Source organism: Boleophthalmus pectinirostris, unplaced genomic scaffold (genome assembly GCF_026225935.1).
Source record: "Boleophthalmus pectinirostris isolate CB_2022bp ecotype Guang Dong unplaced genomic scaffold, ASM2622593v1 HiC_scaffold_22, whole genome shotgun sequence".
Lineage (NCBI taxonomy): Eukaryota > Metazoa > Chordata > Actinopteri > Gobiiformes > Gobiidae > Boleophthalmus > Boleophthalmus pectinirostris.
Window position 1 is genome coordinate 26,737,649 of NW_026571190.1, and position 27,698 is coordinate 26,765,346.

The 27,698-nt window shown below is 39.9% G+C and overlaps 3 protein-coding genes across 3 annotated transcripts in view; 2 read left to right on the top strand and 1 right to left on the bottom strand.

Annotated features, from left to right (window-relative positions):
* smc2 (structural maintenance of chromosomes 2) overlaps window positions 1-120 on the top strand; it is a 5,075-nt gene extending 4,955 nt beyond the window's left edge. Inside the window, exon 19 of the mRNA XM_055158472.1 lies at window positions 28-120. Coding sequence (XP_055014447.1) covers window positions 28-120 — 93 coding nt within the window. The remainder of the gene's footprint in view (window positions 1-27) is intronic.
* A 233-nt stretch (window positions 121-353) lies between these two features.
* On the top strand, window positions 354-3,226 carry LOC129410391 (lysine-specific demethylase 4C-like; the record flags this gene model as incomplete). Its single annotated transcript, XM_055158473.1, has 5 exons — window positions 354-557; window positions 830-1,000; window positions 1,374-1,493; window positions 1,996-2,088; window positions 2,193-3,226. Coding segments are annotated over 5 exons (756 nt in total), but the record flags the coding sequence as incomplete, so codon positions are not given.
* Window positions 3,227-4,039: 813 nt separating this feature from the next.
* The window catches only part of LOC110172637 (receptor-type tyrosine-protein phosphatase delta-like), a 63,101-nt gene continuing 39,442 nt past the window's right edge, over window positions 4,040-27,698 (bottom strand). The window contains 16 exon segments of the mRNA XM_055158474.1: window positions 4,040-7,226; window positions 7,298-7,433; window positions 8,285-8,439; window positions 8,508-8,633; window positions 10,412-10,538; window positions 10,609-10,787; window positions 14,499-14,784; window positions 17,826-17,980; window positions 19,033-19,110; window positions 19,112-19,153; window positions 20,456-20,479; window positions 21,694-21,869; window positions 25,026-25,149; window positions 26,808-26,905; window positions 27,297-27,338; window positions 27,460-27,572. Coding sequence (XP_055014449.1) covers window positions 7,158-7,226; window positions 7,298-7,433; window positions 8,285-8,439; window positions 8,508-8,633; window positions 10,412-10,538; window positions 10,609-10,787; window positions 14,499-14,784; window positions 17,826-17,980; window positions 19,033-19,110; window positions 19,112-19,153; window positions 20,456-20,479; window positions 21,694-21,869; window positions 25,026-25,149; window positions 26,808-26,905; window positions 27,297-27,338; window positions 27,460-27,572 — 1,930 coding nt within the window. The 3' untranslated portion in view covers window positions 4,040-7,157.

Sequence of the window (27,698 nt, forward strand, 5' to 3'; positions counted from 1 at the left end):
AATGGCGTCATCTTTTCCCCTCGGCAGGGCTTGTGTGGTGGGCAGGGGCCTGGGAGAGGAGATACCACAGCAGAGGAAATGAACTTGATGGGCTGTTTGGTGCAGAAAACCCAAGGATAATGTTAAAAATATATGTATGAGTCAATACATATAGATTGTAAAAGTAGAAGTGGTCAATGGGTTTGAAAACATGAGAATTATCATAAAGCTCTTATTACAACTGGGAACATTTTATATTGTACTTTTAGTTTTTTGTAAGAACTTTGAGGTCTCAGTAGTTCATTTTATTGAAACTATGAAATGCCTATCATTATAATGTTCAATAATGCTAATAAATCAATCCATTTGGTTGTTGTGTGCAGAAGTGTAGTTACTGTCAGAAGAGGTGTCTGGGGAAGCGGCAGGCTGGAGCTTGTGTACAGTGTTCATATGGACGATGTCCCACCTCCTTTCATGTGACCTGTGCGCACGCGGCAGGAGTCTCCATCGAGCCAGACGATTGGCCATATGTGGTGTCAATCACCTGTCATAGACATCAGAATCAAGGCTCCTCAGCTGTGAGTATTTTTATTTATTTCAATCACATAAGACAAGTTATATCATAAATGTAATAATTCATGTAAGGCCAAAAGAGGCAGAAGCTAAATGTTTGTTCATCTGTAAGTCCAGTAATGTCAGTGAACAGTCATGCACTGGGACGACTTTACAAAGCTTTAGCATGAAATTGTACATTTTTGGAGTCTGTAGGATTTGGGTAGAAATAATTATGCAAAGTGTGAGAAGAATGACTGTCCTAAATCTGTTTTAATCACTGTTCTGTCTCTTTCAGAAACTGCAGGGGATCCAGGGAGCCATATCTCTCGGCCAAATGGTTATATCCAAACACAAGAACCTGCGCTACTACAGCTCTAAAGTCACGCAGATCACCTCCCAAACCTTCTACGAGGTCATGTTTGATGACGGTTCCTTCTCCAATGACACGTACCCAGAAGACATCGTGGTGAGCTTCAGCTTCCTTCCTGTCATACTTCATAAATAATTGTAATAAGTACAATTATGAACAAGGCAGCAGAAATGTAAAATCAGGACAGTCATGATATTCTATGATTTATTTTTGTATGTCTCTAAGGTAGAGCCATGTTTTTAGAGGCCTATACCAAATAGTTGCTGTTAAATTCTTTGCTCTACTGCCTTACAAACTTACTTTAGCAGCACACACAGTCTGATGATTGATATTTTTAAAGTAAATGACCACATGGTCTTTAATAATATACATAGTTTGTTCACAGTTTTTATGTCGTTGGACGAGTTCAGTGAGAATAGGCACCTTGGGGCACCTTGCTCTGTCTAACTGCGTATTTTTGTACTTTTAGAGCAGAGATTGTGTAAAGATGGGTCCTCCTGAAGTAGGAGAAGCTGTTCAAGTCAAATGGCCTGATGGGCTTTTCTATGGTGCTAAATATCTTGGATCCAACATCTCCTACATGTACCAGGTACCAACACTGAGTTGAGTCATCTGACCCACTTACACAAACTTAGATGTAGTTAAACTTTAACTTCAGAATAATCAGGACTATGACAATGTCCCTGGGTTTATTTTTGAGGAGGTGAAAACTGAATGAGAGCGCTTGAGTCTACGTCAGAAAGAACTAAAGTAGATGGAGGAAGGTAGAGAGGGTTAGAGACTCCCAGTAGGGACAGATGGATGCAGTGAAGAAGCAGAGGAAGAGAAGGTGACGATCTGCATTATTCAAACTTACTGAAATATTCACTAAGTACAGAGTCATGCGGCTTCCACTTAAATCTTTATTTAGTTCAACTGGGCGTCAACTGTTAGATATGCACAAATGCATCAGTGACGCAGTTCGAGATGGTCCAAATTCAAAAGAAGAACACGAATTTTCCATTGTCAAGATAGATTGAAATATTAAAATGCTATTACAACCAAATGCAGTACAGACTCAAACGTCATTGATTCTGAAATGGTGTGTCCAGGTGGAGTTTGAAGATGGGTCTCAGGTACTGGCAAAAAGAGAAGATATCTACACCCTAGAGGAGGACTTGCCTAAAAAAGTCAAGCGTAGACTTGTAAGTAATGGACTCCACAATAAAAAACATTTGGTATGCATTTTTATTATTGGCAAATCAGACAAAAAAAACCCTATATATATTCTGTTGTCTTTTTTATTTAGTCCACAGCATCCAGCATGCGTTTCCAGGACACCTTCTTTACCACACAAGGAGAAAGGAAACGTCAAAGAACTCCAAATTTGCGCTTCCAAAAAGACTATGTGGCTCTGCCAGGCCTCCGTACAACTGCCAAAAGCTCCTGGGAGCCACGCAGCCCGAAAGGGAAATGAACACTTGGAGCCTGTGACTGATAAATGCACTGAATGAGCCATGGATGTAAACAGAACGTTTTGGCTGTTTTTTGGTTGTGTGTGTGTGTGTGTGTATGTGTGTGTGTGCGCGTGCGCGCGCAACCATCATGAATCAGCTCCATTTTTCAGCATTACCGAATTTACCTGTAAAACAAATGCCGAGCAAAACTTAAGGGAATGTGAGCTGTATTTTGCTGTATGTTTAATTATGATCATGGTGCTTGGACATTTTATCGCAGAGCCTGAGTGGGACTTTTCTGTACATTTGATTTGTCGGCTGAGCTGAGGTGCACAGGCTTACAGACAACACGCAGTCTGAATTTCTTTGTGCTATCAGGTCAGTCAGGGATGTGACAATGTGTGTGGGGAAAAGTTTTCTGTGTATATAACTAAAGTTTAGAATTTTCTAGCTTTGGTAGCTTCGGGGGTCTGATTTTATTTTGAGTATTTAAGCACTTTCCTTTTACTATTTTCTTCATGTCTTAACTGCGCCCTCTGCATGTTTAACATAGTCTCCCAAATGCTTTTGCTGGACCTTGTCTGTGCAGTACAAAGGCTTTCTTCCTGTATATTGTAAAAGAAAGCTGGCAAATGATCAGCTGAAGGTTGAAAGAAACATTTATTTTGTAAAAGATTGGTTCTATGATAATCCATGAATAACACCAGGCAGGAAGCCATGTACTTTGCATTAGACATTTCCCAATGTGAAATGCTACTGTTGCTCTTTTAGATAAAACACATCCTTGAAATTATTTAAAATTTGTATTTATTTTTGGCTTGCTAGTTTCACCATTGTTAATTGCTGTAAGAAAACAAATTGAAAAAATACATATGTTTTGTTATTACATGGTGAGTGGTGTACATCATTTGTCTTACTACAGTTTCCGATCACCAGGACTGAACTTTGTTGGGCTTTTAGTGGTTCAGACTGAGCAGGTTACTTGGCAGTAAACAGTGACACAGCCTGAGGCTTCAGCAGCTGCGTGTCAGAAGCTGCCACAAAGAAGACTTAAGTCAAATATCTCACATCCACAGAGTGTCTTGTGCTGTCTGCAGAAGACAGAGGCAGATAATGCAGTCATCCTTTACACTCACTCAGGCATGAATGAGTGAGGGCCTTTTTGGCCATGTACTTAGGCACCACTGTATTTGTGTTACAAATGCTATAAACACATGCTCTGAAGCTGCATGTGGAGATTTGCATCTTGTTTAATAATTTCAATATTCATTGGCCTACAATAAAATTATCAGATCATTCTCAAAAGTTCCATAGTGCCTCTTTAAGACTTTACAAATATCCTTGTCTTTTTCTCATCTTTTAGAATTGCAAATCTACAAAACACAAGCTTTCACTGTATTCTTAGACATGCACTTCCCCTTTCCCATTTAACAGTTGCAAACAAGTTAATTCTTCCCTGTATAGTTAAGAGACAGTGATTATGTTTGAACATGTTATTGGGAATCACTCATTTGCTATTTGCAAAATGAATAAATAATAAATAAATATGAAGTAAACTAACTTAGTTTAGACACTGTGTTGTTGGCTGCAGATTCATGTACAACAACACTGACAACACTGCCCAAAAATGAATGCTGTGTAAAGTAAATCAGATCTGTCTGAGTATATTTCAAAACAAAAGATGAAACAGAGGTAAGTATTTCACTTGAGTTTATTTGTAACAAATGAAACTTGTGTCGACAAGAACAGAAGTCCATACAGACCCGTTGTTTGTTTCCCACACGCTCTGAGAACAATATAAGAAAAAATAAAAAAGCACTTGTTGACTCAAAGCAGAAAACAACAAAAAATTGACAATAACAGACCAATTGGAGGTAACCGATCCAAATAACACTGTATTTTTTATATATATTTTTATACATTTTCAAAACTCCAGTTTTATCCATCCACATAATACATTGGGGGTAAATAGAACACTTTTGTTGTGAGACATTTTGTGGTGTGACAAATCCACGCTGTGTATTGCACTTAACTGTGTCATAAACTGTGCATCAGGTGCATCGTTTTTATTATATCACTCTATTCCTTATATATTTAATGTTTTATTATTTAATCATTCATATGTTCAGGTATTTATATTATATTATTTAATTATGCATTTCACTTACTCTCTGTGTGGTATTTACATATACACAACCTTGAGCAAATCAGGGTCCAACTGTACTGAGTTCAAGTAAAACTCCTTTGGGGGCAAAATAAGATGCTAATATAGTGCATAGTATAAAGAGAGAAAGTGCAAGTCTTCCTGTAACAGGTGCGACCAAATTGGAAATCTCAAAAGTGAAACCATGCATTCAAACGATGTCAACAGAAAGAGTCAGTGTTTATGGATGTGGTGATGAGGAGACATAGCACCTGAACTTCTCTCAAAAATGAACTAAATGTATACAAGGTTTCATGATATTTTTGCATGATAGACAAATGTATTTCCTCTTCATATAACGATTAACCACTGTTTCATAGCTCCAGATCTACATAGCTGCTTTAATAAGACTTTTCTGAGCCAGCTCACAGTCAATGCCAAGTGTGGACAACAATACGTTTTCAAGAAAGAATAAATACAACAAACATGTGCAGCGTCAAGATAATTTTGTAATGGCAACGACATCCGGTCGATGCAAAACCTTTAACTGTAGAATACTTGTAGCTGATGGCATTGAGATGACCTTCACGTTATATTCAAATGTTAAACTATTTAGGCTACAAAGAGCCTTCCATATTAATTCACAGCCCAAAAACAGAATAGACAATGTACTTTCACATATTAAAACATAACAATAAACAATACACCAGACATTCAGTCATAAACATACACACTGGCATACATAAAGTACACAAACAGAACTTTAAAGTAATGTTATCAAAATAGGCGTGTAATATAAGGCACTAGAAATCTAAAATCAAAATAATTATTGGATGCAGCTGAAGAATGAGCATTCGTTGGTTGCTATGACGAGTAAAAGGATGACATCATTACCAATTACTGATAAACTCTCATTATATTTGAACTGTGACTAAATGAAAACATCCTCGTGTCTGGAAAAAAGACACAACATTGTAGATGTCCTACTGGTAATGGCGTGTAACTGCAGCTAGTGAATTGACACAAAAATATATAATACATCTACTTATTGCACACAGAAAGAGACAGGTCAAAAAGTGAGCATTCCAGTGAGATTTTGTTCAAAACCCCTTAAACATTTTAAAGGTCCCATAGTACACAAAACTGACTCTTGTGACCTTTAATCCATGTTATAATGTTACCGCCTCTAAAACAGAGCTGGGGTTGTGTTTTGTTTCATTCACATGTTTGAGTAATCCTTTATTATTAAGTCTGTTTACATCTCCAAAGCGCAAAACACTCTGTTCCACCTTGTGATGTCATGTAGTGGTACTTTTACCTATTATCAGTTTGAGAGAAAATGTTAAATATGTGTGAACGAAACAAAACTCAACTTCAGGTTTGTTTGTAATGAGAAAACAACATTACAGCATATAGCAGAAAATAGTGTAATATGGGTCCTTTAAACTAATTTCTTGCTTAATAAATCTTTGTCAAACATATTTGGACACATATTTGTATTATCACTATAATCATTGCAGTCGTGCTCTGCTCTATTTCATTAGTCTTTCTCCTGACACCGAATCATTACCATAGATCTGGCGTGGACATCACAGGCTCACATCGTACCGTGCTTGCCAGCTTGTTTGTGAGAGGTGGAGGGTACAAAGAGTGACACTTAAGTGTGCTGTTTCCATAGATCTGTGAACACTTTCCACACATTACATTTGATTGTACACTTTTAGAACAATACCTTATCACACGAAAAGGTCGCTACAGCTCATTTGATTACGTTAGAAGAAATAAAAACAAAAAAACAAAAACAAAACATGATCTTGTCTGGTTATAGTCAGTGAGGACAAAGTCTTGTACAAAAGCCCCCAAATCAGCTAAAAAGGAGGAACATGCCATGAATAATACCCAGTTAAAAAAACAAGATAATCACATCTCTATATTATTGTCTAAAAAACTAAATTAATGCTTTACTCTGTGGTATACGTTTTAAACCTCTTTCAGATTTCCCTTATCTAATAGTGAAGCATAAGGTTGAACTGGTGTCTTTTATTATTGTATGGTAGAAATACATATATCTTCTTTTTCATTCACAGGAAACAAAAGTCTGTCTCCAAACAGGAAAAACACTATTGGTGTCTTTAATACTGTGTGCTCTGTGTTCAGGCTCCGGTTGGCAAAACTCTGGGGCTCAAAAGTCCCAGTTCTCTCAGTCCACGAGGCCTCCATGAAGCTGGATTCCTGGTCATTCTCCGTCCCCTGTGACAGCCAAACACTCTCTTGGCTTCTGTTGTAGGGTTAGTGATGCTACACTGGTGTTGAACAAGGTGAGAGTCCCACTCCCAAAACAATGTAAAGCAATCTCGGTGCTCACAAATATCAGATTTGATCAAGCATTTTTGATTGTTACAGTGTTTGAAGTTTCTTCTCCAGGCTGACGAATGAGGGAGTGTGTGTTTGGGCAGAGGGTGCGTAGGACTGCACCCTTGTCGTCATTTAAGTTGCTATGGCTCAGTTAGAAGTGCTGTTTCTGGGTACGGGAGAGGCCGATGGTCCCTTCTTCACTCTGCATGTGGTGGCGATATCTTCAAAGACACATCACGGCCTAGTGCAGTTACTTGAAGCAGGTGTGACCTTGGAGAAGTGCACTAGGTGGGGATGTGATAAGAGACAGCCACTGGTTTTATGTTGCATAGTGATCAAAGCTCCCCAGGTACTCCAGACTGGCCCTGTAGCAGAACTGGTACTGGTCCTGCACAGAAGACGTGAATGAGTTAGATTTGAAATGAATGAAAAAAGGAGTTTGACCGTGAGGAGTCTGACCTCTGTCTGGACGGTGGCTGGTCTTTGAGTGCGCAGCATCTTCACGGTCTGGAAGATGTCCACCACTCCTTCGTACCTCATCCTCTCCAGCACTATGCTAAGAGTGATGAAAACGCCCGTCCTCCCAACCCCCGCACTGAAGGAGGAACACAATACACATCTGAAGTCATCATGTCATTTTAATATGATTCACTTTAGATTAGAAATGCACCGATGCAGCTTTTTCAGTTCTGATACTGATTCTGATACTGTGGTGATATCTGATATGAACCGAAACCAGTGCAGAGACTGAAAACAGTATTTATTCCTTTAAACAAAACTAAAATCTAAATCCAAATGTGTAATTTAGCTCTTATTTATCTCTCATTTAAAAAAAAAACATTATTTATAGACTTTTTGGTACGATAGGCTCTATTCACGCTTATGTCACAAACCAGGAGGACGTTGAGAAAGACGCGATTACAACAACTTCCCAGGCCCAGTTTTCTTCATCTGCATCTCATTGTAGCGTTACGTTATGTTCGGCTAATCAACAATTACACCCATACCTCAGTTTTCATCTTTTCCCCACTGACACACAACTCTGAGCACACTGGGTCCATGCGATTAGAAGAGATTCAAGATGATTCCAAACAGCACATATGCACTGCAGTCTTCATTTTACTGCTGATCACATTTACTTCAGTGGGTTTTATCACAGTCGGTTTTAACAGATCCATGTTTGGTGAGCCCATTGTGGGTAGCTACACCGGAAGTTGTAATCACATCTTTTCAAATGTCTTCCTGGTTTGACGTAAGCGTGAACAGAGCCAATTAAGACAAGTAAATGTTTATATTACATCAATGTATGTATCCAACCAGGATATCGACTGAACTAATACTTTGAAGCCGATTTTTCGGTATTGGCGCCGATATTCGATACCAGAATCAGATCGGTGCATCCCTAATTTTGACCTCATTTTGGTTTTAGTTCATTCATTTCCTTACCTGCAGTGTACCGTTATAGGGCCATCTTGACCAAACTGCTCCTTAGTTTTATGCACCTGTCCAATGAAATCGATAAAACCCTCCCCTGACTTTGGCACTCCTTGCTCCGGCCAATCAGTGAACTGGAACTGACGGACTGTCCGTGATTGGCCGTCCTAAACAGGAAGGACAGTGTTAGGTCTTATCTTTGTTACATGGAGCGTCTCTCAAAGTGTGGACTCACCCTGGCGTCTGTGACCTTGAACTCTCGGAGGATGTACTGGGGCATGTTGTACTCTGCCATGGGATCCACCACAAAGTACTGGTACCGGGCCGAGCGCTCTGCGGGCCAGTACTGATGACACTTTTCCTGCAAAAGAAGGACAAGGAATTTTTAGGTAAGCTACTTGATTGCTCTTATGGTAACAGAGGCGTTGGCAGTTTTATTTTTTGAGCTCAGTTTTTAACATCATATCATCTAAATTAAATACCTGCATTAAAATGTATTTGGAATGTAGTCAGTTTGGCCAGGTCAGAGTACTGCACTCTGAATGCCTAGAAAACTATAATATTTAAGTCTAAAAATGCTGATTAGAACCATTTTATGTTTGTTGTACTGTTTATAATGTATTCTTCTGTATCACTGATTAGAGTAGGAATAATTGCACACACTCATCACAAGAGCGGTGTTTTTTTCTTTTTCTCAGTGCAGTTGAAACTTGATCAAACATTGCAATACATTCCTTTGATTTTAGTAAAGTAACTGTATTAATTTATTCATACAACTCACACTGCTGAGTGGTGCTAGCTTAGTCTAGGCTATTCTATTATTGTGCCTGGTGACATATTCGGACCATAGATTGCACATGTAAATGGACACAGTTAACCTGCCAGCCGCCACGTTCAAAATGGGAAGTGTTCATGTGGGCGTTTCTGGCTCCTTCAATTGACGTTACATAAAAAAATTCTCACCGCTCTCTCTGTTGCTGTAAGTCTCCTCATTTTGGTCTTAAAATGTTTGTATTAACACACTTTTACAGTGTTTTTCCTGGTGTTGTTATTTAGCTATTTTGTCCGAAAATAAATTGCAATTCCTAATATGGCTCCAAATACGTATATAACTACTAGCATTGTGAACATTAGTTGACTAGAGCCAAATGCAATGGGCGACACTCCCTCAGTCCACTTCTTTAAACAGTCTATGGTTCAGACTAGCGGTTTTCATTGGTTAAATCAACAATTTTGTGAAACCAGGCTGTGAAGGCGGCTGCTGTTAATAAATAGACCTTTTACACAACGGCCAGAAGTGCTGCGATGTAGGGTAAACGTAACTCCCAGTATGGAAATGTCTTGTGTATTTTTCCACCAGCTTCATAAATCTGCCCCATCACCAAATCTTCATCCAGCAAAATCCACAAAGGATATATTATGTCCATGAAGAACTTATCTACAACTATCAAGGTAAGAAAGACGAAAGCGTAAAGGTGAACTACGACGACGCATTAGTGGACTACTCCTGAGCAAAACTAATATTATGGTCATGAATAAAACATAAGAAACTCATACTGATTGTAAAATGATCATGATGTAGACATTGGCATAGACAGAGAGATTTGTGTAGTTTAAATGCTTGACATGTAATCTGTCAACATCTGTAGCATTCGAACTGCACAAATCTCTCTGTCAACGCTAATATCTACATCATGAAATTGATTTTTAATTTTAATTGTAGAATCAGTCTGAGTTCACAAGTTACTTATTAATGAATTCCTTATTACTTCTGTTTTATTCATGACCATACTGATAGTTTTGTTCAGGAGTAGTTCACTAATGCTAGTCGTTGTTCGCCTTTATGTTTTTGTCTTTCTTACCTTGATACTTAAGGATAAATTCTTCATGGACAGATTACATCCTTTGTCGACCTTGCTGGATGAAGATTGGGTGATGAGGCAGATTTATGAAGCTGGTGGAAAATATGCGAGACATTTCTACAGATGTTTTGCCATGGAAAAGCATTAATCGGGCGTTACGTTTACCCTACATCGCAGCACTTCCGCCCGTTGTGAAAAAGGTCTATTGAATTCTTATAGATTTGTAAAAACTAAAGCACTACATTTGGCTTTCAGGATATGGGGTGAGAGAACCTACCCGTCCCATTTCCCTTAGTTTAGTGAGCATGACGACAATGGTTGAGTTGTGTTCCCACAGCATCCTCCAGTAGTCCTCTGTGGTCTCTGCCAATGGGCCTTGAGTTGCTATGTAGGCCTTTTGTTGCCTGTATAAGAAAGCACATGCATTACTATAATACTGTACAACATGGCGCAGTAATAAACAAGTATTCTTACCTGTATCCATCAATAAAGCTGGCATTTATATAGTCAGACCCTTCGACCCCTCTGATTGGCTGCAGACAAACGCGTGTGGTCTCATAGGGCATAATATTGACCAGGCGGTTCTTAAATTTGTTGCATGGCAAGTTGGCACTCACAAACCGGGAAGTGTGGGCCTTGGCACTGGCTAAACGCTGGAATAGAAACATACATTTGTTGCTATAACATTGTGCAAACCTGGAGGGAGATATTTCACAGATCACAAATTGTCTCTCAAACAAAACCCGGCGTAGGAAGTCGAGGCAGGAACTCAAGGCTGCCTCTCCAATGTGTTGAGCACATGGTATGGTTTTCTCTTGAGCGGAGAACTTACAATGAGAAAATCAGGCTAGAGTGACTGACAGGCCTAAGGATATTTAGCCAGACAACTTCAATTGAATAAACAACGGAGGGGCAACGCAAGGGGGACAGAGCCAGTGGTTAGGAATGGGAGGAGGGTTTGTATTAAGACGAACGAGAGGAGGAAGGAGAAAATCAAAAGTTGGGGTACCAGGAAACCACAAGGCCCCACACTGTCTCTAGACTCCGATATGAGCCCCAGACGATCCAAGGGAGGAGAAGAAAAAAAAACACAAGAACACACGCATTCAAAAACAGCTACGTGCACAAAAGCAGGACGAACCATTGGATGACGTAACTTAAAAGAGTGAGGGTTAGAACAGGGGGAAAACCACAGACAGGAGGGGGAACAATGCAGTAACCATAAGGAGTGCTGTGTAGCTACCGGAGCGCTGTGGGAGAATCTGAACGGCTCTATTTTCTTACAGATGGACCGTGGCTGGAAAATCCCACAGTAACCACCAGTTCACCAGTTCAATCAGACTTCCAGGATCAACAATAGTAATTCTTTATGGCATCTGGTTTGGACTGCATAGTTTGATCAATAAAATATCATATACACAAATATCCATCCGCTACATGTGTAAGTAGTGACCCACTGGTGCTGTAAGATTATTTTACTAATTTTCCTTCCATTATTTACTGGAATCTAAATCTTTTTCAATTAGAAATGTTATTCTAGCAGTAGTCTGAAAAGGAAACCAGACTATCTTTTTATGTATGGCTGCACTATTTAATACAAATCGGACATTTCTGACATATTGTAATTAGATTTCCTCAAGACGATTAAAAAGTACAAGTCAATTCAGCATTACAATTTCTCTATTCAGCATTACCATATGAGATAAGACTGGATTATGAACTGATAAACTGATACAAGAACATGTTTGTAAATGTTACACAAATAAAACAAGATTTTTCAATTAAAGGGTCCATATTGTGCTATTTTATGATCTCTGTTATAATGTTTCCTCATTACGAACATACCTGGAGTTGTATTTTGTTTCATTCACGTTTTACACATAAACCCGGCATATGTAAGCAGAGTTGTTCTCTAAAGCAAAAAACACTCTGTTCCACTCTGTTGTGATGTCATGTGGTAATACAGAAAGTGCTCCACTGTGTTTTTAAACTCCACTAGAATCATTTGGAAGCTGTTAACTTGAAAACTACTACTAAACTACTGAGCAGAGCATTTTGAGCATTGGAGTTGTAAACAGACTAATAACGCAGGGTTACTCAAACATGTGTGAATGAAACAAAATACAACTCCAGGTATGTTTTGAGGAGGTAGCAACATTCTAATATGACCTAAAGCTCACAAAAGTCAACTTTACGTAATATAGGACCTTTTTTTCCTTTGCATGGGACATTTTTGTACCTGGATAATTGCAGGATGTGTGATTTGATGACTTACATATAGTATCTCTTCCAGTTTTATCATCACTGTCAAAATTTACTGCTTCTGTGTAATTCCTTGCTCAAGCACTCCCCCTGTTGGTCAGCCTCCAACATGCTTTATGCTGGACATCAGTATAAAGCAGCACAAACAGTTTGTGTGGCTCAGGGTTCATTGTGATTCTGTGGAGGCCGCTGTCATTAGGACACAAATGCCAGGGAACAGGACAGAGCGCTGTAGTGTTTACTCTACCCCCGCTGAGACTGAGCAGACTCCAGCCCTGTCAGTGAAATATGTAACCTATCTGTGTTTGACATATACCTGTACGGATGAAGTCATTTTTCAAAGTATGGCAAGGACAACGTCTGCTGTGAATTCAACTGGCAGCGAGTGAATGTGAGGACTAGCAAAGTATCAGCAAAAGGAAATTATAACCAGAAGAACACAAGTCATTATAAAGCTATTTGTATTGATTTAAAGCAAAAGGAAACATTTAATTATACCTATATTATGACAAAATCTCAGCAGCAATCACAAGTATACTATCATTATATTGAAAACTGCTGAGAGTGCCCTTCTGTGCTCAAGTCTATTATTGTTAATACTATTAAGACAAAATGAAATAAAAAAAAAATTGGATAGATGAAGAAAAATTGTGGATAGGGATGGATCAGCAGTTTCTTCAGATATACAGAGTTGGTTTAGTGGTTGTCAAGTCTAAATTACAAATGGAGCTAGATTAAATACAGCCTGGAAGACTTGGCTCCCAGGTACATAACCACTTTTCCAGAGTTTACCTGCTCCTTAGCCTTCATCCCTCACTCCAAATACTCCTCCCTGCTGCTCGCTGCTCCTCCCCCTGTCCAATCAGCGCCCAGTCTGCGAAATTTAAACCTCAGTCGCAGGTGCACGGTGGCTTCGGTTTGTGCCACGCCCAACCTCCTCCCAGCATCCCCTCAGCTTCTATTCCTCTCATCTTCCCCTTCACTCTCCTCATCCTTTCATCGCCCTTTCACTCTCATCATCCTCTCATCATCTTCTTCACTCTTCTCATTGTCCCCTTCAACCTTTTCATCCTCTTATCATTCCCTTCAGCCTCATCCTCTCATCATCCCCTTCATCCTTCTCATCCTCTCATCATTCCTGTCAGTCTGATCCTCTCATCATCTCCTTCATCCTTCTCATCTTCTCATCGTCCCCTTCATTCTCCTCATCCTCTCATCATCCTATTCAATCTCCTCATCTTCTCATCGTCCCCTTCAATCTCCTCATCCTCTCATCATCCTATTCAATCTCCTCATCTTCTCAACGTCCCATTCAATCTCCTCATCCTCTCATCATCCTATTCAATCTCCTCATCTTCTCAACGTCCCATTCAATCTCCTCATCCTCTCATCGTCCCCTTCACTCCCTTCATCCTCTCATCGTCCCTTTCACTCTCCTCATCTTCTCATCTTCCCTTTCACTCTCCTCATCTTCTCATCATCTTCTTCACTCTTGTCATTGTCCCCTTCAGCCTTTTCATCCTCTCATCATCCCCTTCATCCTCTCATCATTCCCCTTCAGCCTCATCCTCTCATCATCCCCTTCATCCTCTCATCATTCCCCTTCAGCCTCATCCTCTCATCATCCCTGTCATCCTCCTCATCCTCTCATCATCCCTGTCATCCTCCTCATCCTCTCATCACTCCTGTCATCCTCCTCATCCTCTCATCGTCCCTTTACTCTCCCCATCCTCTCATCATCTTCTTCACTCTTCTCATTGTCCCCTTCAGCCTTCTCATCCTCTCATCACCTTGAGTCTCCTCATCCTTTCATCGTCCCCTCCACTCTCCTCGCTCTCACTTTTGCCTCCTCCAGTGGTCAGTCCCCGGGCGGAAGACATCTCCTAAACTTCATCTAATCGGTCACGTCCTTCATCGCCATGTCTTCTGCTGAGGTTTGAGCACCAAAGATAACTCATTTATATATAAAGTTCCTAATACTTTCTCATCAGTCTCTCCATGTTGAAATTACATATTGCACAAAAAGTCCGCATACACTGTAGAGTAATTTTCTACCCCCAATATTATGTCCAGTGATATTTCAAAATGGCATTCCCTCTCACCTTAAACTCGACCTCCATGCCGGTGACGTTCTCCCCGGGCTCGATCTGCGTCAGCCTTTGAATATAGGAGTAGAGGTTTCGTGCGGGGACCTCGGTGTTGCCACAGGTTACGGCCTCCAGAAGAGCGTCGTGGATGAAGATGTACTGATCCTCCGTCTGCACCATGTAGTTCCTCTGGGATCGCATCAGAGTCACGTGACCGTAGATGTCGATGGTCTTCTCGTGCTTGATCCTTTCCGTCATGGCGTCAATGACAATGAAGCAACCGGTGCGGCCCACTCCAGCACTGCCAAGACACACACATTATTTTAAAGGTCCTATGTTACATGAAATTGATTCTTGTGAGCTTTAAGCCATGTTATAATGTTGCTACCTCCTCAAAAACATACTTTAGCTGAAGCTGTGTTTTGTTTCATTCACACATGTTTGAGTAATCCTGTATTATTAGTCTGTCTACATCTCTAAAACTCAAAATACTCTGTTCCACCTTGAGATGAAGCAGTAGATTGAAAGTTAACAGCTACCTTTTTCCTTTCATTCAGAAGAGATCGGAAATTCCAGGAATGAAATTGTCCAAATGATTCTAGTGAAGGTGTATGGAGTTTAGAAGCACTTCCACATGATGTCACAAGGTGGAACAGAGTGGTTTCTGTTTGAGAGAAGAACCTAAATGTGGAGGGTTTGTGTGTTAAACATGTGTGAATGAAACAAACACAACTCCAGGTATGTTTGTGAGGAGGAAACAACATTATAGCATAGATCAGAAAACAGCATAATATTGGCCCTTTAATAATAAATGCATAATTATATTGATTAACGCATTGTGTTTTATGATAGATTATATGTGGCAGATACGCTTTGTTACAGAAAACTGGTATCTATGTAAACAAAATGACAAATGTAGACGGAAAATATTTAGTTATAAATTGGGTCCATAGATTGTATAAAGAATTGGACTAAAGGACTGTGCCATCACCCATAGCATTCAGCTCCAGTAAAATTAAGCTTACAGAGGAGAGCGGTTACAGGGGCGAATTTTGAGCCGACGTCCATATTAGGAATAGGATTTGATTTACAAACTAAAATAAAAAACAGCAGGATCACCTGGAGCGGGTTAATACCAACATTTCAAGGCCAAAATAGGAGCCTGACAACAGCAGTCATGGAGAGAAGGCAAACATTTTCTCAGCCCTAAGTGAATCGGAGCCAGATTCACTTCCTATTTGGAATGCAGAGGATACTGGGTTCAAGTCTATGATTTGGTTGTGTATTTTTAAGCTAACACTGACATTAAACACATAGCAAATTGTCCAGCACATGTTCAGTGTTGCAATAATGCGATGCTTGCTGATATTTAATTAACTAAAGATTAGTCAGATTTTAATCTATGATAAGATATACAATCCTAAAAATAACAAAAATCTTTTTTTTTTAAATGGAAAGGCCAAATAAATGTAGAGTCCATAAATGTCAATGTAAAAAAAAGTTCAACAATAAAAACAAGCAAATGAAAATCTGCACCTTGTGACGGTGAAATGCCAATATTCAGAGGTGGGGCCCATTATTTTTAAGTAATTTAAGTATTGCAGTTTACAATGAACATAATGCAAAAATATGATCTATGAGTTGTGTTATATTTTATGCACACATCTTTAATATACAAACCCTCCATATTTATGTTGAGTTCTTCCCAGTTTTGATTATGTCAAGTGGTAACACAGTGCTCTACTACGTTTTTAAACTACAAACACCTTCACTAGAATCATTTGGATAATTTCAGCCCTCTAACTGTTAACTTAAAAACTACCACCAGATGACATCACAAGGTGGAACAGAGCATTTTGAGCTTTGGTATGTAGACAGATGAATAATAAAGGCTTCTAAATGCAGCTCCAGGTATGTTTGTGATGAGATAACAACATTCTGGCTTAAAGCTCACAAGAATTGATTTAGTGTAATACAAAACCTTTTAACTCATGTACCATTTCCCAAAATTTGTACATAATATGCTTCATTTTAAATCAATTAGGGAAAAGATGCCAGGCAGTAGTATTTTTGTCTAAGCATGTAAAATTGACATGCATGTTGACTCATCACTATCTCCCTGGCATTAGGAGCTCATACTGACATACAATTCAGGAATATAATACACTTAGCTGCCCACCCAAACACAGTTTTGCTGTGCTGGTTCCTAAGTGGTATAAGACTCTGACCAAGCATTTTTCTGCCAGGGCATTAAAGCCCTCTTTCTATGGTTAAATTAGAGTGTGTGTGCGTGCGCAGGTGCGGTGGGACTGGCTCCATTATTTGATACAAGGAAGAGTTGATATGTAAAGGCACATTATGATGGAGTCTTGCCGAGATAATTAAATTTGACTGATAATCCTGTTAGATACTCAATCTGACTGTAGTGGGAGATTAGGGAGAGCTCCACGGCTGCCAACCCCCACCCCCCCTTTCTCTTCACTGTAAGTACCCCTGTGACGGGCTCGTACCTCTTCACTCACACCTCTGCACAATTTTAGACTTCCATTTTTCTACATTCTCCACTCTTATTTAATTTATCATTTCTATTTAAAGTGTCCGGAACTTGACCTCTCCTTTGTTCATGTTTTAACTTGATGCAAGAAGTAAACAAAACAGTGGTATTCGAACAAGTTGTAACTACACAGTATACAGTAGTATTGATGCAATGGTAAAAAAAAAAATCGCTAGGACTAGAGTGTTCCACCTCTGACGCTGCTCGTCCAAGGAGGTCATGAATGCAGTAATCGGCCCTCTCTTATTCTCAGAGCCTCTCTCCTCTGCCTAATGGTTAGTGCAAATAGCACATTTATTCCAACACTGAAACTCAAGAATATGCCAAGTCCGTAATGATACGTTTCCAGAATCTTCTCATGCGATGAACGAGCCTCCTGCTGCTCAGACTCTGAGCTTATTTGAATATAAACTTATGAACTTGGATCCGGCAGTAGCTTAAATAGTAAATAGTCAACATTAAAAGCTACTTATGGAAAAGGGCACTTTAGAGGCTGGTGTTGTTAGACCTGAGACATGATGGTGACTGTTAAAGTAGGAATGTGTGTGTTGGCCAGAGAGGGTAGTTTGAGGTTTGCAAAATCGCGCCTCAATCTCATTTCAGTTCAAGCCTCTATGTATGATTTTAAATAAGAGGTCTTGTACTTGAGAAATCATGCTGCCAAGTAAACCCCATAATTGAACATAAGTGGACCCTGCTTGCAGGAAACATTATACTTTAGTATTTTTGTTAGGAACTCAATTTTCTCACTTGGTGATGAAAATCTGGTCACACAAATGCACACATACCTGCAATGAACAACCATAGGCCCAGCATCCGGAGGGTTGCAGGCTTTGACTCGGCGCAGAAAGGCCAAAAAGGGAGTGGGGTGCTCAGGCACCCCATGGTCAGGCCAGGCTGTGAACTGGAAATGACGCACCTCTCGCTTCTCATTGGAGCCACTCTGAGGGAGACACATAGGAGAGGGTCTACTTTTGACAACATTTATCTAAATATTTGTTTTCTTTATAAAAGGTATAAAGACTCATAGCTCTGATAGTAGACTTATATTATAGTAAGTAATACTTAATTTATTTTTGATATTATTTTATGACAACATTAACTAATAATATTTCAGATTACTGGGGCTATTCCCCTCAGATCACAAGTATCAGTGAAGCATTTTTACCCCAAAGAATGGTTAATCTCTTCATATTCTTCTTATTCTTCTTCAACAACCATTCAGAATTCAGTTTCCCAAAGACAGAAATAGCAACAGCTATGCTTAAAGTTACTTAAATGTCAGATGCTTGCCTTGAACATTAGCTGTTGTATTTTGATAACAGCATTTGTAACAGATGTACCTCATAATGTACCCAGTCGGAGCATAAGCATGATACAAGATGATATATGGTCTAGTGATACTGTACAGTGGTGAAGGGCACAGCAGCCTGTGTCTGTGTGCCCTATAGTACTGATGTTAGAGCAGGGTATTGTTTTTGCACTTGTCTATTTAAGTGAGTATGACATAAGCAAATGCAGCACATCTCCCTGCAGTCGTGTATTGATCCTAATGAAACATGGTAGCTATATTGACTTGCTGGATATGAAAGATATGACTATATTTTCTTGTGTCTGTCTAAATAATTAATGGCGCTGTGTGTAAAAAGACACATTTATTACAGTGGATGGACTCATTCTCTTGGCTCTCATCTGCTACTGTATTTCATTCACTCATTTTTGTGTCCAATATGGACACATATTGATGCACACTAAAATAAAATGGTATTGTAAATCTATTTTAAGCAGGACTGAATGTGGGTAATTGTATTATTGTATCATCTATTACATTGTATTATATATTATACACTGTATTATTTTAACTCATATACTGTACTTAAATTGTGTTTGTTTAGATCCTACAAGTTGCCAGTGCTAAATGTAAGCCATTGCTGGCTTTTGTTAGGCCACAAAAAGTATTAATAATTGATTCATTGATTCATGGTATACCCTTACCTTGTAGAGAGCGAAGGTCCTCACGGAGTATGTGGCCAGCTCCACTGTGTCCAGCAGAGTGACCTGGATCAGGCCATAAGGTCTCTGTGCCCCGCGTTGGCCAGTACTGGTCACACTTCACCTTCAGGAGAAACAAGAAGACATGAGATGAGACTACTGGTATAGAAACTATTTACTGTATGTGAAGAAAAAACTGCAAACATGCCCATGATAAAAGTGCATTTAAAGTGTTGGAAAAAGAATCAAGACCATTCAGTATTCTGAAATGTGCGACTGTTGTTTTCAAAAGTAGCGTAAATCAGTGGGTGGGCTCTTATCAACATCTATAATAGTCCTGTAAAAGCATAAGCCAAAGTCATGAATTTGATGCTGTACCTCCGCCTGCATACCAGTGTCACAAATCCCTATAGCATTTTGGCACACCAATTCCCAGCATTCCCAGGCTTTAAAACAACTTAAATTTCCCTGTTATAGACGTCATTTTTGTAGTTCTTTGGAGACCACAGAAGCGAGAGGGGAACATTCCCAGAGGATGGAAAAGGGGGCAGAATCAGGCCAAACCAAATGTTATGTGCTGATCCCTCCAGTCCTAACATCAAAGACGGCTGGGAGCTCAGCTCAGCTTGCTCTGCATTCCACTGCTCCAGACTGGGGATTATGCGTTTTGGCCTGGGACGTTTAGGCTGTAATTACAGCTTTTCAACTGTTGTTTTCCTTGCAGACCTTGAGACACTGTGGGGACAAAAATGGTTGTCCACGTAGGGGGCCTTCCCACTGCCTGAGGCGAAACATTATTGCAGCGCAGTAAATGTCTGGTGTGAGAACTATACGGGCTGCTGATAAATGGTAGCACTGAGCTTCTGTTATTTGATTGGTGCTAAAAGGAATGATGTTGGCACTGCTCCCACAGTGGAACCATCTGTGATCATCTGTGCTGTAACTGCATTATAAGAGGTGGTAAAATGATTCTGGACCAACCCACAATAAATTATTGACTCATAAAGCTAATTATGTGTACTACATTACAACACAAACAACTATTGACTTTAAAGGATTAACTGGCCTGGTCTTATCAGGTCAATGAGACAGTTAGAGCTGCTTTTCATTATAGCCTGGTTTATTCAAGGCACTTAATATTGTTCACTATGTCTGTATTATACTTCACAGCAGGGGACAAAAGTGAGTGTGGTCATGCATGTAGTTAACACTAATGTGGGATGTTTGTGAAGAAGAGGAGATTGAAAATATCCTTCTGGGAGCAGATTAGTGCATTGTTGTGAGCTGAAGACATTTTAGCATTCTCGCATTTCACTAACTTTAGTACAGAGACAAAACAAGGATAACAGTGAAAAGGGTCACTGAACAGAGAAGTAAACCCATGTGAGGTGCGTTTGAAAAGGGGTTAGAGAAAGAGAGGTCTTGCCTTAGAGAAGAAATAAGAGGGCATCTGAGGGTCAAACAGACACAACAGAGACAGTTGGAAAAAGTTGAAAAGGAAGCAGAGTTTTAACACAAGACAGGTTAATCGGGAAAAGGAGCTCAGATGGGAGGAAAGGATAATTTCACAGGAAGGCTTTGGACATAATTGGTTAGGACTTCATCATGATTCACACCTCCAGCCATTCTTGTTCATTTTATTCCAACATGACTTCTCATTACAGTGAATCTCTACTTCAGCGTGTATTCTGTTAACAACAGACGTGCCTTAAAGCCAAACGATTTTCTAATTCATTACATAGTCCCCATTTCCCTGTAATCTCCCTTAGCTCTTATTCAATCCTAGTGTGCTCTGTTCTGGTCAGATACATGTATTCCACAATTACTGCTAACTCAGTGACATATTTTTAATATTGTCCCACACATTTGGGGGTTGAATCGTGTCCCATCCTGGAACAGTGAGCTTGACTGATGCTGTCCTCCTACATATCTGGTCCTGTCATACACTCACTGCATTCAGCCTGTAGCTCTGTCCCAGTCTTTCCTAAAATCCTCCTGTCTCTTTCACTTCATTATAATGCTAAATAAAGTCATAACAGTGGGGAATAGGAATCTTTGTCAAGAAACTCATCTTGACCCTTCTTGCTTCCCACCCATTGGTTTTAAAGTCCAATAAATGACATACACTGAAGTGCAAAATATTTAAAGACATGCTATGTAACTTTTCTGGTTGGGAGTCCACTACCTACTTGTGTCATGGAGCTATTATTACTGAAATGTGCCACAATTTGGCATTATAGTTATCTATCTGGCTTTTCAATCAAATAAAATAGAATGCATTGCTCAAACATGCATTCAGTGTGAGTGGCTTGCCTCTCTACAGATCTGACCAGTAACTTGGCCTGGTGGCATCACCTGCCTATTTACATAACGTTTACAGCCATATTGTGAAACATTCTGGGCAATATCTTCATGCAGACAAACAGGTCGCTGAGCCATAAATTCAAAGAAACCACCATAACAGCCATCTATATTTTACAACACTTTCCTTCATCTTCCCACTGTTCATACTGCTTTAAGGATTAGGTGTTGATTGGTTGTCGGTATGAATACTTTTTAATTTAACTTTCATAGCCTTTTTAAAAAAAATTTATCAGCAACTTCCTGCCCCCGTCTTACCTGTCAAAAAACTCCTTTTCATTATCCCACTTCTCACTTCCTTACCCTGGATTTTTCTTCCAGCTTAGTCATCATGATAATGTTGGCTGTGTGCTGCTCCCACACCATCCTCCAGAAGTCTCCGAAGGATTCCGGGAGGGGGCCCTGAGTGGCAATGTAGGCATTTTGACGGCGATAACCATCAATATAGTTAGCATTGATGTAGTCGCTGCCTGTGACTCCTGTGGAAAAAGAAGTGACAGTTATGAAAGAGCTGAAAGATGAAAGTTACAAAGTGAGATTGGGTGGAAAAGCCTGGTAAGATAACGCCATGTTGGTGAACAAATCATGTGAGAAAACAAATAGAAACAAATAAATGGTCAGATTTATGTAGCGCCTTTCTACCTTCAAGGCACTCAAAGCGCTTTACATCAGGGAATTACTCACCCATTCACACACCCACTACCAATGCACAATACACCAGTGTACGCAGACACTGCCCAAGGACACAACTGCAGATTTCATCTGTGAGAGCTGCAATAGCACCACAAACAACCTGTGGGCCAGTGGATCTGCGTAACAATGTTCATGTGCAGAGCAGGATTCAAACCGCCAACCTTCAGATCAGAGGACGAGCACTTACTGACCCCCAGAGATATGGCCAACACAGGAAAAAGGGGAACTAACTTACATGGATGGACAATTTAGCTTTGTCCTTAAAGGGCCCATATTACATTATTTAAGATCTATGTTATAATGTTTCCTCATCAAAAACATGCTTGGAGTTGTGTTTTGTTTCATTCACACATGTTTAACATACAAACCCTGCATAGTTAGGCTAAGTTCTCCTCTCAAACAGAAAGCACTCTGTTTCACGCCATGGGCTAATATAGGAAGTGCACCACTGCATTTTTAAACTCCATAGACCCGCACTAAAACCATTTAGATAATTTCTTCATAGCCTCACAAGATGGATGGGATGAGGTACATTTTAACATGGATAAGAGTCAATTTTGTGGGATATAGGACCTTTAATGTTCTTAAAATAATGAATTATGTGTATTACTTATATAAATGTCCATTACAAAGACAAAAGAGTAAGAAAGGTGAGCAGGAGAATTATACGTTGACCCGTGAGGAGCTCTCAGGGACAGCTGCACTGCACCAAAATCCCTGTCAGCACTGATTGAACATGAAGACTTACGGTTTGTGTAATTTCAATTTCACATGAATCAATCTATATGGATTATTTGTTTGGGTTATGCTGATGTAATAAAGAGCACGGATCATCTGAGGTCATAGCGTGGAGATTAATGTTTTCACGGGGCCCTGTTCAATTGTTTAGCTGTCTTGGTTAGAATACATGCTAAGACGATCACACTCTAGTCTGAGTATACTCTTGGATGTGTCCCCTGAATGGCAATGGGGCTGTAGGGCTGTCTGTGTGTGTAAGACGGGCTGACACTGCTCGTCCTGGTGAGGATTGTGTGGATGTGATGCAAGGCGCCCTCTGTGTGAGTGTTTGATTTAGGATTAGGCCTGCTCATCTAGATCCTAATACTATAATCCTCAAATTCACTGAGTCACAGCTCAAACATGCACGCTTACACTATGGCTCCAATGTACACATGCACCAGCACACAGACTATATATGTCACTGTAGTATGTGTGCTCCCAGGGTTTCTGAGGGCAGTGACAAACAGAGGGATCCTGACAGGAGGGAAGGGACTCACAGGAAATGTTTTGGAGAGTCACATCAGCTACAGTGCATTTTGAAGGGGACTTTATATCATTCAGAGGACTCAGACTTCATATCACTCATTTCTACGTAACTTCTTAGATTTAGGCCTAATTACTATGTAGCAGAACCCATACAATTTTATGATTATGTTGGTAAAAACAGCTGAGTCTGACTTTTAAATCTAGAATAAACGCATTGTACTAAAAAGTAAATGAAGTTGTGTCTTCTGTTTCTTAATTGTCTGACGATTTGTGCAACGCAATTTTACCCTTTGTTTGTAATAATTATGTGATATGTAACTACCCTGTTGTAATTGTCCTTAAATTACATTTGATTTGTTTCTAAGTATAGATGCTTTTTAAAATCTGGCTAAAGCAGAATTCTCTTTTTTATAAAAGAAAATCTCTCTTTATGCAGATTTAAACCCCATGTCACAAACACTCACATTTTCTTTACAAGTAAATTACAGAAAAGTACCCTGTGTTTAAACATTGTCTTTTTAATGGGATGGAGACAAACAATAGAAGAGCTCCAGCATATGTTTATCCTCCTCAGTCGTTAAAGACAGCTTGGCTAAAAGCTTTGATGTGCTATAACTTTATTGCAGGAGACTGGAGCGGACCCACTGTGCTGATAAAACAAACACACTTCCAGCCCTGCTCGGCAGTACTGGCGCTGAGAAAGAGCTCATGAGCGTATGAGAAAGAGGGAGCATATCTGTGGTACTGCATGTGCTCCAAATCTGTAGCCCTGTATATGGGTGCATTTGGACATGCTTGAGTATACTATGTATTTTGTATGTGAAAAGACACAGACAGCCAGGGCTCCAGGACAGGCGGGGGTGGAAGGGCTGCTCACACATGCTCTGCCCAGATAAGGCTCATCTGCTCGGGCTTGGCTTCCCACTGCTGCTCTGCCGTGCTCTCCACAGCGGAGCTGCCAGTTTCTTCGCCTCTGGTCTTTCCCTGCTGAGGTGGGTGAGTGTGCTTTAACATGTACTCTAATACTAGGACACAGACCTTTTCCATTTTCAGAGCAAATCCAACAGTTTGGGCGTTCCATTCAAACACACTTTTATTGAAACTCAGTTTAGCCTTTCAATAAATCCTTATCATAACTGATACACTACACACTGCTGTGCGTGGGAATGGCAGTGCACTTGACTGCACTGGATACACACTTACATATCTGGCAGCTAAAGACTTTGAACTATTAAATACTTTAAGGATCATAGCACGCATACATGTCTATACACAAACACAAAGGACACTAAAACACGTGCTACACAATGAGGGCATAGACTAATCCATACGGTGAAATGGTGCATACTAATCTTTAAGCATAAGGCTAGTGACATAATAAAGGTTTTTACATAGAGATCAAATGCACTGTATAATGGTAATGGGCTTGGGGGTGAAATCCATTTCTATGTGGAAATGTCAGTAACAAAAGGAGAATAGATTAACACACTGTTATTTCTCTGTGGCTAACCCACAGGCATAATCCTATACCATGAAAAAGGCAATAAACCCAAATGACTCTCATATATTAAAGAGGTGACGCACCATTCTATGTCGTCATTTTCAGTGGGTCTGCCCACCAAAAAGTACCCAGAATACATCATCCATACCCACACACTGGCATTATAATAACTTACCCTCAATGCTGGAGAGTATGACCCTGGAGTGGTCGTAGGCGATGACGTTAGCGTAGCGGTTCTTTGGTTTGTTCACCTCCAAATTTGAGTTCTCCCATGTGAACTGCTGCCCGGGGTCCACAGACTGAAAAGAGAAGGGTAGTGTTAGTACAAGTGCTAGAGAAAATCTTTTTACATGATGCACAAGAGTATTCACAAATGGAAATTCAACTCAAATTCATTGATATTTTCATGATATACATTAATTTCATATATTCAAATTTCATATTTGCAAAATAAAATTATTAATACTTTGTTGCAATACAATATTCCCTGGATACAGCTATAATTTCTAAGCATTTTTGTAAATTTTTGTAAAGATTATACAATTGCTAATATTAAAAAGATCAAAAAAGCCATAAAAAAATATGTCCACTTATTCTGTCATTTTACCATTGCAATCCCATTACAGCCCAAGTACAAATTGCAAGTACTGTGAAACATGGGCCCAGGCTACATTTTATCTCCCATTAATGTAGAGACATTCACTCTTTGACATCAGACCAGTGAAAGATGATAAAAGTGTGATCAATTCCTCTGGCACTGAAAGACATGCTTGTGTTAGACCAACACATTAAGTTCCTGGGGCGTAATTACAGTGTAACCATCGCTGTTAGCTGAAAAAGGCAGACATGAGGTCATTATGGGCCTGTCACTGGATGAGGGGAAGAAGAGGAGAGAGCCAGAGCAATTTAGCAATTCAGAATATTTTACGACACATAATTATGGTTTGGGTCAGGGAAAAATATGGCAGAGGAGTTATACGGGATAAGTTCATGCATGTATATGTGCCTTTTATACAAGCTGCCCAACATCATGTGTGTCTGATTATGACACTGCAATCATTTCTGGGCTCTTTTCCCTCCTCCACCGTCCGTCTCTATGGCTTCCTCGTTAAGGCTCCAGGCCGAACAAAGCACACAGTCATGCAGAGAGAATGTGAGGCTCAACACTGTGTTTCCAACTTGTGCCACAATTACACAGGCTTCTCCCTCTGCGTCTGCCTGCTTTTTATTCTCCCAACGCTGCACTGCCTTTGCTTTTCTGCTTTTTGCATAATGCATTCTTGTCTTGGTCTGCGTACGCATCTCTGTCACACACAGTTTGTCTCTCTTGTGGTAGCCAATTAGAGCCTTGTGTTTCCCTTCTTCACCCAGAGGCCGTTGGTCTAAACAGAAACCAAAACATTTTTACCCCTTTAATAGCTCTCTGTGGAGCTCATTGTAATGCGAGCTGTATTTGCTACAGAGCCAGTAAGTTGGGATTTTCTTTCTACTTCTGCTATGTTATATTTAGTGGCACAGTTCAAGCTAAAGTCAGGCCAGTTGTTATCTTTAAGTCTCTGTCTTTCGTTTTTCCTTTTAACTTTGCTGCAAGTGGATAAAAAGCTCATCATGAAGCGTCTTTCTGCAGAATACTTTTCCTTGTACTTTTTTCCTCTCATCGTGTCTGCCTCTGCATTTTCCCGCATGATATATAAGTCGATAAGAATTTGGCTGTAAGCAAACTAGCTTTGAGGTTGCAATTTCAATTTAATATTTGTATAGATAACAAGAATATGGTAGAAGGGGACAGTGTACATTATCTCCTATCTGTCAGTTAAAATGAATCATAATACGACTTAGCTGCAATATCAGACGTGGAGAATGACACAGAGGCGGGTTGATCAGTGTAAGATAAATAAGAACATGATTGAATTTTCCTAGTGTCAGATTTCCAGGGACAGATAATCAACATTCCTACCTCATACTCTTGTGAGAACTTAAGATTGTCGTTTGCCTTCAGGCGTTCAATGTGATCTGCCAGTTCCGAGAGGGAAACGGGAGGGTGACTCGCCATGCCTGCCCAACACAGAAACAAGCCATTTTGATACTTGTTCACTTTTTACATTGGAAATGTTAAGAGTTAGGAGTTGTTATCCATGGTCAGAAAAGAAGCAAATGGAGGATGTCATGTTTTTTTTGGTAATTGACCATTTTCTCCTGAGCCAGACAGAAGAACAATGTGAATGTTGGATAGTTACTGAAGCAACAACAACACGTCCTTAGAGTATGCACACTGCTGGGTGGAGATAAGAGCATGAATCAGGCGGTTAAAAATTTAGTATGGACAAAAAATAGGCTTTGTCATACAAATTAGAGCAAGCAGCTTCCTCCTAAATGGAATGGAAGTTAGTTTTTTAAAAGAGAGTAGTTTAAAAAATGGAAAAGACTGCGCCCAAGTCCAACTAACTTGACAATCGGCGATAACCACGGTACACAGACACACGGTAGGCTGTAAAGGGAAGAAAACACCCCAGTCAATCTTATCAATAGTGGCACATCTAATGCCTGTGTATTGAACTGGCCGTGGTTTGAGTGTCTCCCTCTGTAACCCTCATGTGTGCACTGTCTACCTGGAGTCTGGAAGTTGATCCTTCGCAGCTCCACGGGATCAGTGGGATGATGGGATGACATCGCTTTGCTGCAGGGAAAACTAGCCTTCCTGCCCTCAGCCTCAGCCCTTTTCCTGGAATGACAAACACACACAGTGAAGTCACTCAATAACAATCAAAAAGCTGCACAGTCTTTGAAAATATCGTACTCTACCACAAGGCAATTTCTGGATTTAATCTAAATCAAAGTGATGAGGGTA